The sequence below is a fragment of the Apis laboriosa genome, unplaced genomic scaffold (assembly GCF_014066325.1).
Source record: "Apis laboriosa isolate Shangri-la unplaced genomic scaffold, ASM1406632v1 scaffold18_cov149, whole genome shotgun sequence".
Taxonomy (NCBI): domain Eukaryota; kingdom Metazoa; phylum Arthropoda; class Insecta; order Hymenoptera; family Apidae; genus Apis; species Apis laboriosa.
In genome coordinates, this window is record NW_025222233.1 from 1376472 (window position 1) to 1397018 (window position 20547).

The window sequence follows — 20547 nt, forward strand, 5'->3', positions numbered from 1 at the left end:
CAGCTTAAAAAATAAGTACATTAAATTTTATACAATTTCTATATTCATACATATTATATTAATGCAAATCAAAATCAATGCAAAATCATATTTATTCGAAAATTTTTACAGAAATTTAATCGAAAATGTTAATTTTTCTTATCGATAATATCGCATGTGACTCAAAAATGGTAACGGTTCGGAAGCACTCGGAATATATATGTAACAAAAATGCACTGAATTAAGTATAGATTAATTCTATATTTAGTCTGTATTTATACCATTAAAAAAATAAAATTATCTAAGAAATGTTTTTGAAATAAAAAAAGAATAATGGAAAATTATTTTGGTATTAAAATTTTATTATTTTTTATATTATAATATTAATAAAATATGTTATTCATTTTGATTTATTATATCAGTTAATGCTAAAATAATAAAAGAATATGAACAATTTCTTACAACTGGTTGTTCGAAATTTGATACATTACTTAAAGGTGGTATAACTAATCGTGGGATTACACAAATTTATGGAGCTGCAAGTACAGGAAAAACACAATTAGCTTTACAATTATGTTTAACAGTTCAATTACCTAAAACAGAGGGTGGTCTTGCTGCTGGTATTTTACAAATTGAATTTTTTATAAGATTATAAGCATTTTTTTAAAATATTTTTCTTCAAACATATTTAATTAATTATAGGTGCAATATATATTTGTACTGAATCTATATTTCCATCAAGAAGATTACAAGAATTGATACAAAAATTGGAAATTACTAAAAAACATGGAATAAATGGTGACTTAATATTTGTAGAACACATTTCTACTATTGTAAGTATTATTATTTATTAAATTAATTCAATTGTTAATATTATATTTTTATTTTTATAGGTTTTTTATTTTATAGTTTTTTATTTTTATAGGAAGAATTGGAAATATGTTTGCTTCATAGAATTCCAACATTAATATCTGTACAAAAGATAGGATTAATAGTTATAGATTCAATTGCTGCTCCATATAGAGTAGAAGATTGGAAAGATGAATCTAATAATAGAGCAAAAAGTTTAAGAATAATTGGACAACAATTACACAAGTTATGTAAAAATAATATTTGTATTGTTTGTATCAATCAGGTAAAAAAAATAATATGTTTATGTAATAACTAATAATATAATTGCACAAATATTTTACAAAAATTATACATATATACATATATATATATATATATATATAGGTAACAACAGATATATATAATAATGTACTTAATGATAATTTAAATGTACGACCAACATTAGGAACAACATGGTTAAGTATGATAACTACTTCTATACAATTTTATAGAATAGATTCTTTAAGATATGCTTGCATTAAATTATCATCAAATTTACCAGAACTAATTATTTCATTTGAAATACAAGGATGTGGGATTAAAGCATTAGATTGAATAAAATAAATTGAAATAAATTTTTAATGTTGTATTTAATTACATAAGTTTGGAAATATCAGAAAATACATTTTCATCTAATATTCTAGCAATATTTATTGGAGACCATTGATTTCTTGGATCAGAAGCTACAAATGGATCCATACTTCTTATATCTAAATTTTCAATGTCATTATTTAATATTAACCTTTAAAAAATTATAAATATTTTAATAAAATATTTTAAAATATAAATAAACACATTTTTTAAATAATTTTTCTATATATATAATACCTGAAGGAATGTAAAAATGTTCTATAAGGTTCTATATCTTTTCGTTCACTATATGTATAATCACCAATTATAGTATGACCAATGTATGAACAATGTACTCTTAGTTGATGTCTTCTACCTGTACTAGGACATAATAATACTTTAGTAGCTGGCTTTCCATTTCTAAAACCTCTTTCTAATACCATAAGAATTGTATAAGATTTTTTCGGTTTCTCACAAAAGATGCTATCACTGACACACATTTTATGATTTCCTTTTTTTTCTCTAATATCAATTCCTAAAAAAATAATGTTGTTATAATAAATAATAAATAAATAAATAGATATTATCTTGATTTGATTACCAATTGCTTTATTTATAATAAGATAAGGTTCATCAATATGTCCATGAAGTAATGCTAAATAAAATTTTTTAGCTGTTCTTGCTTCAAATGCATTAGAAGCAATTTGAGCTGCTTTTTTATTTAATGCAATACATATTACACCACTTGTCACATAATCTAATCTATGTACAAAATGAAATTCATGAAATAATTTTGGATTTACTAATTTTGGTACAATTTTTTTTAATTCAAATTGCAGTGTATCCTAAAAATTTTAATGTTTATAAAACTAATAAATATTATTTTTAATTTAAAAACATTTTTGTCATACTTTTTTTTCATGATTATTACTATTAATATACATATCATATGGTTTAGAAACTACCAAAAAATTTTTACTATGATATAATATATCTACATTATTTTTGTATTTAATTCGAATAAAATATTTTACATATAATTTTAAAAATATTTTTTTTATGTATAACATTTGTATTAATTTAAAAATGAAGGTAGTGCAATTGTACAATATTTTATTTATATTCATTTTGTGTACTATTATAATTACTATTATAATTTTCGTTTTTCTTATAAAATGTTATAAAATTATAATATCATTGCTTCTGTATTTTATAAAAGTAAACAAAATATATATAAATTATAAACAATGCATATTAAATATTCTTTGAAAATCGTTATATATTAACAAAAGAAATAAAGATTGTTTATTATATTTTGTATAATTTTACACAATTTTCCACTTTTATATTGGCTGTCTGTTTTCTATTTTAAATTTTGTTAATAACTTCATATTGATTGCAATAAGTGATGTAATAATAATTTTTATAAATAACAATTTTAAGCTGATATATCAAATTTAAAATATTTTATTTAATTTTGGAAAGGAATTATGATATTTTAAATATTTATTGTGAAAAGATATATTTTAAACAATTTAAAAACATATCAGAGGGCAGCACTTACTTGGGTTTTCAGATTTGGATGCAGACCGTTTGAAAGCAATTTGTACTATGGGAGAAAGTTTTATCGTGGAGTTCGTTATAAATAACGGTATTTCTAATTTCATTTTAATTGAATACTGTTTATTAATTGTTTTAGTGATTATTAGAAAACGTTTTGTATTACCTTCTAAAGATGTTTCGATCGAAAAAAGATGTTGATCGACATGTGAAAGATATTTTTATTAAACTTAAAAGTTCAGAGGAGGTAAGGTTATTTTTCAAGAAAAAAATCCATATTATTAAACATTATCTAAATAATCTTTGTTAATTTTTTATATTATATATAATAATTTTTTTAAATTATAATTTTTATTTTAAATGAATTTTATATGCATATTAATTTTTTATTTTTTTAAATTTATATTTTATGTCAAGTGTATAGTATTAAAGACCTTGACTTGATTGTGAAAAGAATAAATATATGCACATGCATTAACCTCTACATAATAATTTAGCTATTTTTTAAGAATATTTTAAGAATGAAATAGAAAAAAAATTATTATTATTTTGCAGAACAAATTTTTATTTTATTTTATATTCTTTTAAAAAATATTTTATAATTAAATATTTTATTAATAGTTATAATGTTTATTTATACTAACATATCTATCTCTATTTATTTTTTTTATATTTATGATTAAATTAATTAATAATATAAAAATTTATGTTATTAATTTTATATATGTCTGAGATTTTTATTTTAATTTCAAGAAAAAACTTCGATGTTATAATATTGCAAAGTTATATTATCAAGTGGGAGACAATGAATCTGCAAAAAAGTATGTCTCTAATTATTTAGAAATAAGAGATAAATCTGCAGGGGCTCATAAATTATTAGGACAAGCTCTCGAAGGTTTGGGACAAAAGGAAGCAGCCTTTACACAATATAAAATATCCCTTGAATTAGAACCAAAGCAAGATGATCTTCTTTTAAAAGGTATAATTTATTTTAAATATTTCATATTTATTTTATATTTTATTTAAATAATATTTTTCAGTATGTGAGTTATTGTCAAATATGGATATCAATATAGCAAATGATAAAATAAAACATTTAGTAGAAAGAGCTGATAAAAAATTTCCACATCATCCAATAGTTTTTGAGTTAAAGGAAAAATTAATAACTTTAGAAAAACCAAATGGTAATGATGATGATTTAGAAAAACTTATCATATGTACGTAATATATTTTTCATTTTAGATTTATATTATTTCATATAATTTAATAAAATTTATTTGTTTCAACAAAATTATTTTTAGCTGAATTATCAGTAAGACAAACAGACGTGAATTTACAAGTTAAGTTGCTCAAGCACTATATAGGAAATCATAGACTTGAAGATGCATATAATAAAGCTGCTGGAATAGAAGCAACACATAGTCACAGAAATAATATCATTTGGTATCAATCATTAAGTGAATTACTTATGAAATGTAAAGAAAATAAACAATCAGATTGGACATTTTGGATATTTTATATTTCGGTGTTAGAAAGATATGCAGCACTTTGCCTTAAAGAACAAGGTAACATTATTAAAAAAAGTATAACTGATGTTACACAAGCAGTATTTAAGTAAGTATATATATGTGATATAAATTTTATTTATTGTATTTAATATTATTAAATTAAAATATTTTTTTATATTGCAGTTTTGATCAAAATTTATTTGAATTTAAATCAAAAAATTTTTCTAATCATCCTGCTTTTATTGAACACATGTTATTACATATGTGGGGTCAATTACATTTTCATTTAGCATGTTTAATTTTACGAAAAATTAAAGCTGGAGAAGACAGTTGGTCTGAAGCAGGAAGATTATGTGGACCTCTTTTGTTGACTGCATTACATGTAACACCTATAGATCCTACTGCTGTTTGGACTATGCATTTGAAGGACAGATTGAAGAATCAAATACATATATGGTACAGAGAAGGATCATATAGGTGTAGCCAAGCTGGTCATGTACTTCAAGATTATGCTCGAGATAATACTAAAAAATTGCTAGATAAAATTGATAAATTTTGTACAAATTCATGGCGAGAACGAATATATCAAAGAATATTTATTGGACGATTATATCAAGATGGTAAAAAAACATCATTTTTCACAAATTCTTTAATTTCAAATCCACCTTTACGTCTATGTTCGTATAACGAATTAAAACGATTTGATGAAATATCCGAAGAAGCGTGGCCAGATTCATTACATCATCAAGTTTGGCTTGGTTTAAGAGCTCGGCCTCAGGGTTCACAAAATAAAGATAATGGGCTTCATCCAAATCAAACATCACATGTCTTTTGTGAATTACAATTTTCTGTTTATAATTTGCATCAAGCAGCTCCTGATAGTTTAAGTCGTCTTGATATTGATGCATTTTTAAATGCTGCTATCTGCACTTCTTCAATAATTGAAGAACAACATGGTGGACTTTTGAATCCTGAAAAATTACCTACATTACCAGCAGATCTTACTAATACACTTTGTACTTGTGCACAAGAACAGTGGTGGTCATATGCTTATAAAGTATATTCTATGGATAAACAAAAACCACTTGATGATGATCTTGGAGAATTGAGATTAGAACTACAAAGAGGTTTAGAAGTAGTTCGTTGTTTAGGAAATCATGGATTACATCCTGTTCTTTTAGTTCATTTAGCAAGAATATTTCATCATAGGGCAGAAACACTAAAAGAAATAAATCAAGAAAATAGTGATATACCATATTTAGAAGCACGATCTGAAATGTATTGGTCAGCTGCAATTCCGCTTCTTGAAAGATTACAAAATAATCAAGTTATTCGTGTAACTAATTCCAAATTTTTTAATTATCAAGGAAAAGATATGAATAATGCAGAATTAATTAAAGCTTTAGAAGAAGGTAAATTGCTTTTAGCTCAACGATTCGTACGTAGCAAACAATATGAAAAAGCGATAAATGCTCTACAAGCATTGAAGTGTCCAGAAGCATCATTTCAACAAGGTCAAATGTATGAAAAACTTGCAGATGAAATTATAAGTTCTATACCTAAGGAAAATTTAACATCTGAAATGAGATCACAACATATAATTATGCTTTCAAAAGCAAGGGAATGTTTCTATTTAACATTGGATCGCTTGCGTAGTCCAGAAACAAATCCAAAACATCCTTTGAATTCTGAACTTTCTACATATATTGCCGATATTGAAAATAAATTGAAAAGAATTGATCCAGATTTATCACGAGGTGATTTAAGTAGAAATGAATGCGATGGTATGTCGGATGAAAGTTATTCATCTGCTCATAGTGCTGTTGATCAAGCAGTTACAAAAATAGCATTACCAACATTAACGGGATTAAATGCTTCAGTTAATGTCTTGAGTACACCACAAAAAAATATTCATCGTACACCAAAACAATCTAGTACTCCTTATAAACTACAACATCAAGATATATTGGATTTATCACGGAATCGTTCTGAAGCACGTCCAAGTCCTGAACGACTTGATGCTCAAATTCGTGCCATAAATCAAATGATTCATTCAAAAGATAATATGATACAGTCAATAGCAGAGCAAACTAAAACTATATTGGAATTAAATAAAACGGTAATAGAAATAGTGGAAAGACTTGCAAAAGAAATGACAGAATTACGAAAAGAAATTCAGAAACAACGTACTCAAACAGTTAATGTTAATCCCAATTTAGAAGAAGATTTATGTATTTTAAGTGAAGATGATTATAATGATTTGAATTACAATGCAAATCAATCAGGTGCATCTTCAATATCTGGAAATATGTTTCAATCTTCTCACAGACACCCATATTCTCATTTAGTATATCCTTCAACTACTTTTCAAGGATATTATCCAACAGGAATGTCATTTAATGATCCAAATGCGCAAGCTATTCCTTCTCTATATCCTCCAAATATTTATTCAATGCCAGTTTTATATCCTAATACAAGATCAAAAATACCTGAAAATATTCTTCAACAAAGTTTGTTTATGCCACCAACAAATCAACCATTGCAAATTCCATTGCAAAAACTAGAAACATCTAAACCAGAGCCAACCATAAAAGATACTCTTGTAAATAAAATTCCACCAGTCAATGTTGCCATTACCACTTCTGATACACTTCCAACTACAGTACCGATTGTACAACCAACACTTAGCGTAACAATTCCTCCACATTTCAGACAAGGAAATTCTTCTACACCAGTCGTTACAGAACAATCTGTTCCACATTGTTATCAAATTTCTATGCCTTCTCAAGCCACTATACCAACAACAGTAAATTTACCTCCTTTATCAAATACTTTTACAACTACTCCAGCAAATCTTTCTACATCAGAAACATCAAAACAAAACATTACCATTTGTTCAACGGGATCTTCAAATAGTTCAGATCATGAACATGATCCAATACCAGATTTTGTTCCTGTTATACCATTACCTGCAGAAATTAAAGTTACTACTGGAGAAGAAGGGCAAGAAACACTATTTTGTGCAAGAGCTAAACTTTATCGTTTTGTAGATAATGAATGGAAAGAACGTGGTATAGGTAATGTTAAACTATTAAAGAACGAAGAAGGAAAAGTTCGTTTACTTATGCGCAGGGAACAAGTATTAAAAGTATGTGCAAATCATTACCTTGTACCAGATATGGAATTAACTGCTAAATCAAATAATGAAAAGGCGTGGTTTTGGGTTGCACATGATTTTGCAGATGGAGAATTAAAATTAGAGAAGTTTTGTATTAGATTCAAAACTGTGGAAGAAGGTATTTCCTTCAAGGAACATTTTGATAAAGCTAAAGCGAATCTTACTTTTGAAAAAGTAAAAATTGAAAATGTTGATAAAACATCAAATAAAGACAATATTGTAATAAGTAAAAAAACAGAAAAAACAAAATCAGAACAGAAAATTACAGAACAAACACCATTATTTATTTCTGGACAAACTATTCAAAAATCTATTAATGTGACTGCATCTACAGATTCTATTATATCAGAAAAATTACAAAATAATATAACTCCAACAGTTATTGGTGGATTTTCATTTTCATCAACACCAATTATTCAAAAAGCAATTACTACAGAATCTTCAAAAATTTCTACCAAATCAGAAATTAGTCCTTTTGCTGGTTTCACATTTAACAAAACTGTTACAAATGCAGAAAACTTTATAACTACAACACAAAAAAGCACGACCATAGGAACAACAACCACATCACAGTTTACATTTTCATTTACAAAAACAAATTCACCTTTACAATCAGCTACAACTACAACAATATCAACAGTACCAAGTAATATTCATAGCACATCGATTTTGTCTTCTCAATCCAACAATATTGCTGGTACTAATGAAAATATTTCTACTAATACTTCTCAGTTTTCACTTAGAAGACCTCATGCTCCTGCACCAGGTGCAAGTGTTTCAACATCTACTATAGCTGGTATTCAAGATACTGAGAAATCTGCTTTACAAACTGAATATGAAGAAGTTTTATTTAATGCAAAAATTAGTCTTCAATATTATAACAATGATAATAAACAATGGGAAAATAGAGCTATTGGACAAATGAAGATTTTATGGAATTCAAAAACAAATAAAATTCGTTTATTAATGATAGACGAAAATAATTTAAAAATTTTTTATAATTACAATGTTTTTGCTAAAATGTTATTTACTTACAAAAGTAACAGTACAGTAGTCAATTGGAATTGTGGATCAGATAATAAAACAGGAATGTTTGCAGCAACATTTAAAACTTCCAATCAGGCATTTCAATTTTACAATATAATTACCAGTAATCAGCAAAAGATGGTAAAAGATTGTATTATCGCTGAAAATTTGACAAAACTAGAAAGTATTCAAGTTGTACAAACACACAAATCAGAGAATTCTTTATCTGAAATGTTCAAACCACCAGAAGGTTCATGGGAATGTAATGGTTGTTACATAAGAAATAATGTATCAGATATAAAATGTATAGCTTGCGAAAAATCACGTTTTTCTGAATCTGATGAATCAATTATTTCAAACATTCCTTCTAATCAAATATCTCTTTCGCAAATGTCTAAACCATCTACTGGTTCATGGAAATGTAAATGTTGTAATATATTTAATGCAGCTGAAAGTAATTATTGTGTCACATGTGATTCACCAAAAGATCCATCTCTTCCACCAAAACCAAAAATTGATGGTTTTCAGATAAATTCAAGTTCTTCTGGTACATCTACATTTACTTTTGGTATTCCGCAAGATACGACTAAAAAGGGTTCAAATGTATTTTCATTTCGTTTACCTACTTCTAATGATGTTTCTAAATCTGCATCTTCAGTAGCTACAAAATCTGATGCAAAAACAGATGCATCAAATGCAAAATTTGTTTTTGGAACACCAGGAAAATCGTTTGGATTCAATTTTGTGACTAAGTCATCTCCAACAAAATCTGGTGGCGAAGAAAATAGCGAGGAAGAAATAGTGGAAAATGATGATATTCATTTTTCACCAACAATTCCATTACCAGATAAAATCGAAGTTAAAACAGGCGAAGAAGAAGAAGAAGTTCTTTATAGTCATAGAGCAAAATTATTTAGATATAATAAACCTGCAAATGAATGGAAAGAACGTGGTATAGGAGATATAAAATTATTACGACATAACGAAACAGGCAAGCTGAGACTAGTAATGAGACGAGAACAAATATTAAAATTATGTTTAAATCATTTTGTACTTCCAAATTTTGAATTAAATTCGAAAGATGAAAGAACATGGATATGGAATGCTGCTGATTATAGTGAAGGAGAAATAGAACCTACTCTTTTTGCATGTCGCTTTAAAACGTCTGACATTGCAAATAATTTTAAAGAAATAATTGACGAATCAAAAAAAGCACTTCCACCTATTGAAAAAACAAATGATACAAAAATAGAAACATTTACCGAAGTATCTTCAGTACAAGATATTGAAGTTATATATGAGATGAAAGTAACACCTGAAGAAAAACAAGCTGCGTTAAAATTACAACTTCCAAAAAATTTTTATGCATATAAACAAAAACCAGATTGTCCTGGATGTAGAGGTTGTAAAGAATCAAAGCTATCATTATTTACAGATGAAAGTTCTGAAAAAACATCAAAGATATCTGCAGAGGATCGAAAGTCTCTAACTACTACATCTACAATGCAATTCCTTCCAAAATCTACTATATTCAGTACTGCATCTAATGAAGTTACAACTGTTCAAACACCTATTTCAAGTACTAGTACAATTGTTTCTTCTATTTTTAAACCTAACTTATATGGTACAAACACATTACAATTTACAACAAATTCTATTTCTACAACTACATCAACTATATCTTTCGGAAATGTTGATTCTATTACATCAAGTGATAAAAAAACAGGATTTTCTTTTATAATGCCTCAAATTTCATCTAATGAAATACAGAAATCTATGATAGATAAACAAAATATTTCAATATCTGAAAATTTAAAAATTTGTAGTCCTATTACTTCACAAACTCAAGTAACATCAACTACTTGTGCTACATCTTTTTCTTTTATGACATCAACATCTACAATACCCACATCATCTATATTTGGAATGGCTAAATTAGACAATACAGGAAAAAATATTTTTGGCGGAATATCAAAAAAAGATTCTTCTACATTACTTAAACCTAGTTCCATTAATGTTTGTACAAATTCTGAATTAGTATTTTCAAATAATTTTAATACTCAACCAAAAACTATTACAAGTACTACAATTACATCTGTACTTGGTAGTGCTACACCTATTTTTGGATCTTCTGCATTAAAAGCTAATTCAGAAAACACAAACACGGGTTCGCTTGAAGTATCTGTCAAATCGACCAATTCAGTATTTCCTAATACATCTGTACCATTTTCATATAATTTATTTTCTGGTGCACGTACAAATACATCATCTTTTACAATTTCAAATCCTGTGACAACTAATGCTTTTGAAACAATAACACCTACAACAAGTGATACTCAGAAAGAGAGTGATGTTGCTTTTCTTCCAATGACGGATTTATCTTTTTCAACTCTAGCAGCTAAAAGTTCTCAGTCAGCATTTAAAATAGGTATATTTTTTTATATTATCATTTTTATAAAATTTAAAAATTTTTAAAAATACATACTAATCAAATTATTATATACATATATTTATATTTCTTTTTCATAGATCCAAATTTTTCCTTTGCTGGAGCTGGAACAGCTGTATTTGGTTCAAAATCAAATACAATTAGTAACAAATGTACAGAAAAATCAAAAGAAATTATAGTAGAAAAAAAAGATGAGGATGAAGAAGAAGATGATCAAGTTGATGAAAATGATCATGATTATGATCCTCATTTCGAGCCTATTATACCTATGCCTGATATCGTTGAAGTACATACTGGAGAAGAAGAAGAAGAAAAAAGTATAACTTAAAATAATTACCTATAAAGAAAAAATAAATGTGTTTTTAATTGGTTACATATTTATTTCAGTATTTGGTGAAAGAGCTAAATTATACAGATACGATTCTGACATACGTGAATGGAAAGAAAGAGGTGTTGGAGAAATGAAAATCTTACATCATGCAAAATATAATCGTTACAGATTATTGTTACGTCGAGATCAGGTTTATAAAGTAGTATGTAATTTTTTACTTACTCCAGACATCACCTTTAGTAGACTTCGCACGTCGGATCGTGCTTGGATGTGGGCAGGCATGAATCATGCTGAAGAACAACCATGTTTAGAGAGCTTATCAGTTAAATTTAAATCTCCAGTACTGGCAACAAAATTCAAGGATACAATTGACAAAATTCAACAAACACTAAGTGAAAGCCGTAAGGAATAAGATGAAAGTCTCTTGTTTATAATGCTTTCCTTAGTTTATAACCCTTGCTTTTGGCTGCATGGTACATGTATATCTGTTATGTGTTATATGCATACTATACAAAATATGTATTATTTTGTTATTAAACATATTAAGTTAGCTTTATTTATACTTATAAAATATAATACTATTTAAGAAAACTACAATTAAGAATTAAGTTTTTTGAATTAAGAATTTCTTTTTGAGAGACGATCGTAAAGAGATCAATTCTAAAAAATTTATTGTTATTTTAAAAGTTTTGTTTCAAAAATATTTTTGATATATTATGTATTATAAATTTAATTGTGATATGTGTGATTTTATGAAATCATATTTAATTTCACTTTTTATATTTCTAATCAAAAAAAAAAAAAAAAAGCGCAAGATATATATAACTATGACTATTTTACATTTTATAATAAATAAAGTTTCATTACTAAGTCAATGTACATTAATGAGTGTGAATTTTTTTCTTATTAATGATTTTTAAATATGATTTATATTAATAACATATCTTGTACAACTACATTTAGTATTATAATACTGAATAAAATGGTATGATATGAAACATAATTTGAATTTTGTTCATCAATTAAAATAAAAATTTGCCTCTAATTTAAATTAAAACATATCAAGATACATATATGTATATTATTCTATATATTCTTATAATTTTATAACATAATTATTTTATATCATCTTTTTGCTTGCTTATATTAATTATTAATTATTAAAATCGCAATTGAAATAAAGATTATATTTTTTATATAAATATAGGGGGAAAAAATGTAAAAGATAGTCCAGTAATAGAAGAACATGGAGATGAAGAAAATGAAGATGAAGAATGTGAGGAAGTAGGTGCAGTAGATGATATAAAAGAAGAAGATGAAGAAGAAGATGATGATGATGATGATGATGATGATGAAGATGAAGATGATGATGATGATGATGATGATGATGATGATGATGATGATCAAAACTCCATAACTTTTGAAAAAAGAGCAACTTTGCTCACTAGGACAAATAAAGAGAACCAATGGGAACCTGTAGCATTAGGAAATTTAATTATTTATTATGATTCTAATATTTTTGGTGAAAGAATAATATTAAAAGCAGATAAAACAGATGAAATTGTAAGCAATACAATTATTAGTATGAATACTAAAATGGAGGTAAAAATATATAAATATAATATTAAATAATAATTTAACCGATATCAAATTAATTAACAATAATTCTTTTTTTATTAAGGTTAATGAAAAAGAATGTGTTTGGATAGCAATCGATTATGCTTTAACACCACCAACAAAACGTACTTTATGTGCCGTTTTTTCATCAGTTCATGTTGCACGGGAAATGCACAAACATTTTCAAGAAGTAAGTAAAAATTTGATATAAAATATAAAAATATTATAAAAATTATTGACTTTAATTATTGACTTTATAGGGAGTAGAATATGCATACCAAGCAGATATCAGTGAACCATTTTATGAAGAGTAAAATAAAGTGATTCCTCATTTTTCTTATAAGAAAGTATTGTATCTCTTATTCTCCTGTAAACATATAAACCATATTTAATTTTAGTTTAATTTTAATTTATAAAATAATAATTTCAATTCCATCTATTTTTATGGGTGTAATTGTGTAATAAATAATTGTACAAATTATTTAAGAATTTACGAAAGCAAGTAAATTTTCGTCAATTTTAATGCATTTTGCTTATAAAAATTTCTTGTTAAAATAGATCAAAATATTTGATTAATATAATAATTGTGTATCTAACAATAAATTCGAATTTAATATGTGATATAGAACTTTATTGATATTTATAAAATTATTTATTACAATAAACGTGCGTGCATGTCTTAAGATTTAATTTCATTGAATATTTATTAAAAAATGGAATTTTATCTATAGAAATAAATAACAAAGTCGCTTTTTAAGATATTTATTAATATTGTGATCATTTATATTCTTGACTGGTATTTCATAATTTATTTTTAAAATATATCATAAATAATATATGAAATAATATTGTATATAGCTCAATAAAATAATTTGCTATTAATTGGATCAGTACAGGGATAAGAAATTTTTTTCTTTTTTCATCAACATTTTAGTATAACAATCTTATTTTGATTCAATCATGAAAATTGTAATTATTTATGAAATACATTGGTCTTAAATTAAATAAAAGAATTTAATATCAGTGACATCATCTCGTAGATAGACGTTGGAAGTTTCGATTTGTTAGTAGAAACAAAAAAGTATTTATCATCATAAATAATAAGAGCAACATTACACAAAAAAGACAGAGAAAATATGTCAATTTTGATTATGTAGTTTTTAATTCTTTCACTGTCGGAAACATAATATTGAAAATTAATTATTAATTTCTTATTAAAAAATTTTGCACTTTTAAGTTTGCAAAATTTTAAACTTCAAAACTAGAAAATAATTTTCTCATGTAAATTTTAACAATTTTAACATTAATTATTTATCATATATATAATTATCATAAAGATTGCCTTAATTGCAAATTATCAATTTGTAATCGAATAAACAACCAATTTATTCACTCAAATAACAACAAAATTATAAATAAAAATTATATATGAATGTAATAAAGAAAACATGTAAAATGCATACATTATATTTAGAAATAAATTTCATAATAGCGAATTTAGCCATTCCTTCATGGAATATGATATAAGATATAAAACAATCTTTAAATTGAAATTATGATAATAGAAATATCAGTTTCATACTTAATATCTATCGTTTTAACTTAAGTAATTAACTTGTCAATGATTCAAGAATTATTTTATATTTTATTTCTATATTTCCGACTTTTTTGAATCATAGAATATCTAAATTTAATGCAGAGATAATTGAGATTGAAATATTTTAAACTTATTAATATTGTTGAGAAAATAGCGATTATACATATATATTAATTGTGATTTATGATGTATGATTTGGAATTATCATACATCAACAACTAATTCATTAACTGGAAATTTTTGAAATAATTTTAAACGTTTTCTTTTACAAAAACTTTCGTTATGATTTTATTAATAAATTTAATAAAAAATATTATAATATGTTTAATAACAAAATAAATTACGCGTTTTATATATATATATAATTATATATATATATATATTATTAAACATAATATACAATTGAATTGCGATCGTAAATTAGTCATATGCCGCTGATTGAGCGCGAACAAGTTTAAGCAATGTTGAAAAAATGTATTAAATATATTTTTTTATTAATAAAAAATTATATCACAAATTATATCATAAATAAACTATAATATTCAACATATTTCCTTTAACATATATTGCTTAAATGTTTTCATATATGCGCATATATAAACATATAAAACAATTGATTATTATTTTCAGAGTATTTTATTAGGAGAATCTAAGATAGTTTTAACAGGAGGAGTAGAAAACATGAGTCAAGTTCCATTTACTGTAAGAAATATTCGATTTGGAACAAGTTTAGGACAAAAATATCACTTTGAGAATGTTGTTTTAATACATGCGTCTTTAAAAGCATATAACTCGATATCACAAATTTTTATAAATTTTTATAATAATATTTTTTTAAATCTTATTTGTCTTATTTATAGATAAAATCATGAACATGATTTTATGAACATGATAATGATTTCTACTCCAAAAATATTAAAAATAAAACGTTTCAAATTTTATCATTTTTTTGATTTTGAAATAACTTATGTTTTAAAAAACGCGATTTGTGTTCCAACTTGTGTAATCCAAAAATTTTATGAAGCTGTATGATCTTTTAATTGAACACGTATACGATTTTTTTCTTTGATTCATTCCTATTGGTCGATTTATTATTGATAAGATGATGATCATCTTCTCTTTCACTCTTTCTTTAATAGATCATATATTGATTTGATCTCTGATGAGCATTAGAATAATAATATTAATTGATATCAATAAATTGTTGATTTAGTTGATAAAAGTCACATCTTGATATTTCTAAATTGATATTTCTTTTGGATTGTTTTCCTCATTGAATATTCACCAATATTTTATATAATAATTAATGTATTTAATTGATTTATCAATTACATATTATTTACATTGTAATAATGCATATTATTTACAATTGCATATTATTTACAATATTACTTATAATAATACTTCAATAAAAAATATAAAAAAGTTGAGTAAAATAATTTATGAAAATTCGTAAACTACTTTGGATTCGTTTTTTAATAAAAAGATTTTGCAATCTATGAGATTTTACGATGAGTATTATATAATGCAATAAAAAGAATTCTGGTTTTGAAAATCTATTTAACAATTAAAATTATTTTTGTGCAAAAATTGTTTATAAATCTCTATCGATCCAAAAATGTAGAATTATATTATAAAACTTATTTTTTTATATACTCTATACATATGTATCAATAATTTTCTTCCCTCATATTCTGTCTTGAAGATATATAATATATAATAATAATGACTTAATCATTTTTGATTTCTCACTAATAAGAGAGTTATGTAAAATTCTGGTGGATATGGAATTATCTAATGTAAATATCTAAAGTTATCCCTACCTAAAGAAAAAAAGATTTCTTTTAATATATTGCGAAATATTATGAAATGAATGATATTTCATTTTTCTCTTTTCATTTCTCTTTTTCTTTGATTGGTTATTTTTTTTCTATATTCGGTAAAATATAGGAAAGAAACTTTGAACTTTAAACTTTGACCATATTGTAATTTCTATTCTATCTATAGCGAAATAAACTCAGTTTAAAATTTGATTATCGTGCAATCATTTAATTTTTAATATATCATTTGAAATATTTTCTTTATTGTTGAATTTTCTATTTTAAATTTATTTTAATTATAAAATATTTTATTTCACAATGTCTCTCGCAACAAAAGGTATGTAGAATTCTAAATATTTATTATTACTATTTATTTAGAAAAATAGAAAATATTTTATTAAATTATATATCAAAATTTCCATTTTTTTAAACATTCTTAAAAATATAAAAAAAATATAAAAAAATAAAAAAAAAAATTAATAATAGAAAGAATAAGTTATATATTAAAAAATTTTAATTAAATTTGTAAATATTATTAAATAAAAAAAATAAATTTTTTATAATAGAAAAGATTGTTTTAATGTAAAATCATAACTATGAGTATTTTAATTAAATTTATAAAAAAATTACATGTTAAAATTATAATTTTTTTTCCCATAGGAATATTTATTGTAGCTGCAAAGCGTACTCCATTTGGTACATTTGGTGGTAAATTTACAAATAAAAGTGCAACTGATTTATCAGTAATTGCTGCTAAATCTGCTTTGCAATCTGCAAAGTTAAATCCTGAAAAAATAGATAATGTTATTTTTGGACATGTATTACCAGTATGTATAATTAAGCACTTTTTTAATACTTTTATAAAATCTATAATTATTATTATTATTTATATTTCATATTTTTTATAATATTTATAATTATTATTTACAAGATATCATCAAGTGATGGAGGTTTTTTAGCACGTCATGTTGCATTAAAATGTGGTATACCATTAGAAAAACCATCATTTTCATTAAATAGATTATGTGGTTCTGGATTTCAATCAATTGTCAGTGGTGCACAGGTAGATTTATTCACAATATGATATTAAAAAATTAAAATAATATATAAATAATATAATATTATTTTATTATATATTATTATATAATATAATATTAAAAAAAATTAAAATAAATAAATATAATTGATTCATGCTAAACATTATACAAACATGTAAAATAATTGATTATTATTTTCAGAGTATTTTATTAGGAGAATCTAAGATAGTTTTAACAGGAGGAGTAGAAAACATGAGTCAAGTTCCATTTACTGTAAGAAATGTTCGATTTGGTACAAGTTTAGGACAAAAATATCACTTTGAGGATGTTTTATGGCTTGGATTATCAGATACTTATTGCAATTTAGCTATGGGTGAAACTGCAGAAAAACTTGGATCACAGTACAATTTAAAAAGACAAGAAGTAGATGAATTTGCTTTAAGAAGTCAACAATTATGGAAAGCTGGTAAATATAATTTTTTATATTAATTATTTAAATTATTTAAATCATCACCACAAATGAATAGAAATATTAAAATTAATATGAAATAATGAATATTATTTCAGCTAATGATGCTGGTCGTTTTAATGAGGAGATTGTACCTGTTACAATAACTGTGAAAAAGCAAGATATTGTTGTTAATACAGATGAACATCCACGACCTCAAACGACTCTTCAAAATTTAACTAAATTACCTTCTATTTTTAAAAAAGATGGTTTAGTTACAGCAGGATCTTCATCTGTATGTTGAAACGCATTTTGTTATTTAAAGTTAATTAAATAATATGGATATTTCATATTCATTTCATTTTTTAAACATATAATTTATTTCATAGGGTATTTCTGATGGTGCAGGAGTTATTATCTTAGCAAGTGAAGAAGTTATTAAAACAGAACAACTTACACCACTGGCACGTTTGGTGGGATATAGTATTGTAGGTGTAGAACCTAGTATTATGGGAATTGGTCCAGTTCCAGCTATACAAAAACTTCTTAAAATTACAAATAAAAATTTGAATGATATTGAACTTATCGAGGTAAATAAAAATTTTAAGTATTATTTTATTTAAATATAAAAATTAAACATTTATTCATTTGTTATATAGATTAATGAAGCATTTGGAGCTCAAACATTGGCATGTGCTAGAGATTTGAAATTGGATATTAATAAATTAAACGTAGATGGTGGAGCTATTGCTCTTGGACATCCATTGGGTGCATCTGGTAGTAGAATCACTGCACATTTAGTACATGAATTAAGGTATGTAAATATACAAAATATAATAATAAAAATAATAAAAATAATAAAATACGTTTAAAATAAAATAAAAGAAAATATATTTTATACATATACTTGCAGAAGAAGAAAAACTGGAAGCTTAGGAATTGGTTCGGCTTGCATTGGTGGAGGTCAAGGAATAGCTTTGATGATAGAAGCACTTTAATCATTGATATATATATATACATATACGTATACATATANTTTTTTTATATATGAAAAATTTCTATTTTTATTACCATATATTATTCATATTAAATACTTATAAAATTTTTATATTTTATTGAATGATATATATTGAATGATTATAAAATTTTTTTATGTTTATTGAATGAAAATTTTGAATAAATATTTTACAATTAATATTTATTTATTATACAAATTTAAGTAGTAAAAATTTTTAAAAGAGTAAAAATAGAATATGATGTACATAGAATCTAAAAAGTTATTAATAAATTAAAAAAAATTATGATATAAAAAAAATATATATACATATATACACATATATATATACTAAAAGAAAATTTTATAAAGATATTTCCATAACTTTTCCAACAATTATAATAAGAGATATTTGAGTTTTTATCATTATAATGAATAAAGCATAATTAAAATTTTTATTATTACTCTACTAATTATTTTTATAGGCAGATAAATATATTTTCATACTCTGAAAAATATATTTTTTGATAAAATTATTTGCAATTAAAGTTTTATTGCAACTATATACTGTACATACATACATGAAGATACAGTTCATTTCCATATCAACAATAAATGAAGATTTGATATACAACACATATAGAGTAATGAACCAAAAAATTCAGGTGTGAATATATAAATAATTTTTTATCTGTAAATATAATATATACAAAATATGATTACATAAATTGAAAAAAATTCATAAAATAAAAATATAAAAATCATAATTAATAGGCAAACTTTAGCTGTGATAGATTGAATGCTGGTTCAAACAAACAATAATGCAATTTACAAAAAGTTGAAAAAATATTATAATACTAAATATATCTTGGATCTGTTTTGTAAAACTGAAAATATATAATAATTTATATATAAATTAAAAAATAAATGTTATTCTTTATTGAAGTACTTACTCAAATATTATAATATTGTATTTAACACAGTGTTTCAAACTTTCATGAAATTTATTATAAATTTTTTAAGAAGATTTTTCAATATTAACATTATTACTTCTAGCAATATGTTTTTTTTTATTAAAATTGAAGAAATTTTACTGATTCTAATCTTTTGTATAATATAATTTTTCTGTATAATGTGAGATAATTGAAGATATATTGAAGATATATAACTCGTTAATTGACAACAGGTAATTATTATAAAACCTGTTATAAGAATATCTATTGCTATATTTTTAATGCAATTTATGAGGATAAATAGCACTTGATGTAATCAAGCAATTTCAAAAATTGGTGTAGATGTTATATTATAAGGATACCATCCAGCTATTGATAATTGTTTGGATTTTTCACTGAATACACTTTGTAATGGTATACAACTAATAAGAAAATATAGATATGCTCGCAAAGCCTTGATAAGCTATATGATGAAAAATTCCTTGCCAATTATAATATGATATAATATGTTCATATTTATCGTTATCTCGATTAAATATTTTACTGTTTGTTATATCTATAAGATTTTTGATACATTTATATCGAAATA

General features: G+C 24.1%; 4 protein-coding genes across 4 annotated transcripts; 3 read left to right on the plus strand and 1 right to left on the minus strand.

Moving 5' to 3' along the window:
• Window positions 1-168: 168 nt before the first annotated feature.
• LOC122712020 (DNA repair protein XRCC3-like) lies at window positions 169-1445 on the plus strand. Its single transcript, XM_043931300.1, has 5 exons — window positions 169-328; window positions 402-599; window positions 682-812; window positions 905-1114; window positions 1216-1445. Exons 1-5 carry the CDS (start codon window positions 313-315, stop codon window positions 1423-1425), a joined length of 765 nt encoding a protein of 254 aa, XP_043787235.1. The 5' UTR covers window positions 169-312; the 3' UTR covers window positions 1426-1445.
• Window positions 1438-2389, minus strand: LOC122711976 (RNA pseudouridylate synthase domain-containing protein 1-like; the record flags this gene model as incomplete). Its single annotated transcript, XM_043931219.1, is given in 4 exon segments — window positions 1438-1612; window positions 1699-1975; window positions 2042-2285; window positions 2372-2389. Coding segments are annotated over 4 exon segments (714 nt in total), but the record flags the coding sequence as incomplete, so codon positions are not given.
• A 649-nt stretch (window positions 2390-3038) lies between these two features.
• On the plus strand, window positions 3039-13742 carry LOC122711984 (E3 SUMO-protein ligase RanBP2-like). Its single transcript, XM_043931226.1, has 10 exons — window positions 3039-3247; window positions 3754-3979; window positions 4041-4217; window positions 4302-4614; window positions 4692-11140; window positions 11242-11478; window positions 11549-11893; window positions 12700-13094; window positions 13174-13299; window positions 13370-13742. Exons 1-10 carry the CDS (start codon window positions 3176-3178, stop codon window positions 13421-13423), a joined length of 8394 nt encoding a protein of 2797 aa, XP_043787161.1. The 5' UTR covers window positions 3039-3175; the 3' UTR covers window positions 13424-13742.
• A 2811-nt stretch (window positions 13743-16553) lies between these two features.
• On the plus strand, window positions 16554-19046 carry LOC122712010 (3-ketoacyl-CoA thiolase, mitochondrial). Its single transcript, XM_043931284.1, has 8 exons — window positions 16554-16863; window positions 17187-17353; window positions 17458-17589; window positions 17765-18029; window positions 18131-18306; window positions 18401-18601; window positions 18671-18825; window positions 18925-19046. The coding sequence occupies exons 1-8, from the start codon at window positions 16845-16847 to the stop codon at window positions 19007-19009; spliced, it is 1200 nt and encodes a 399-aa protein (XP_043787219.1). The 5' UTR covers window positions 16554-16844; the 3' UTR covers window positions 19010-19046.
• Window positions 19047-20547: the final 1501 nt, after the last annotated feature.

Bases quoted from the DNA above. Each gene is read 5' to 3' on its own strand.
- LOC122712020 (XM_043931300.1), top strand. The intron at 813-904 runs GTAAGTATTATT...TTATTTTTATAG, and splicing joins TAGAACACATTTCTACTATT to GAAGAATTGGAAATATGTTT. The intron at 1,115-1,215 runs GTAAAAAAAATA...ATATATATATAG, and splicing joins GTATTGTTTGTATCAATCAG to GTAACAACAGATATATATAA.
- LOC122711984 (XM_043931226.1), top strand. From the start codon at position 3,176: ATGTTTCGATCGAAAAAAGATGTTGATCGACATGTGAAAGATATTTTT. The intron at 4,615-4,691 runs GTAAGTATATAT...TTTATATTGCAG, and splicing joins GTTACACAAGCAGTATTTAA to TTTTGATCAAAATTTATTTG. The intron at 11,141-11,241 runs GTATATTTTTTT...TCTTTTTCATAG, and splicing joins TCAGTCAGCATTTAAAATAG to ATCCAAATTTTTCCTTTGCT.
- LOC122712010 (XM_043931284.1), top strand. The intron at 18,030-18,130 runs GTAAATATAATT...ATATTATTTCAG, and splicing joins TCAACAATTATGGAAAGCTG to CTAATGATGCTGGTCGTTTT. The intron at 18,602-18,670 runs GTAAATAAAAAT...TTTGTTATATAG, and splicing joins ATGATATTGAACTTATCGAG to ATTAATGAAGCATTTGGAGC.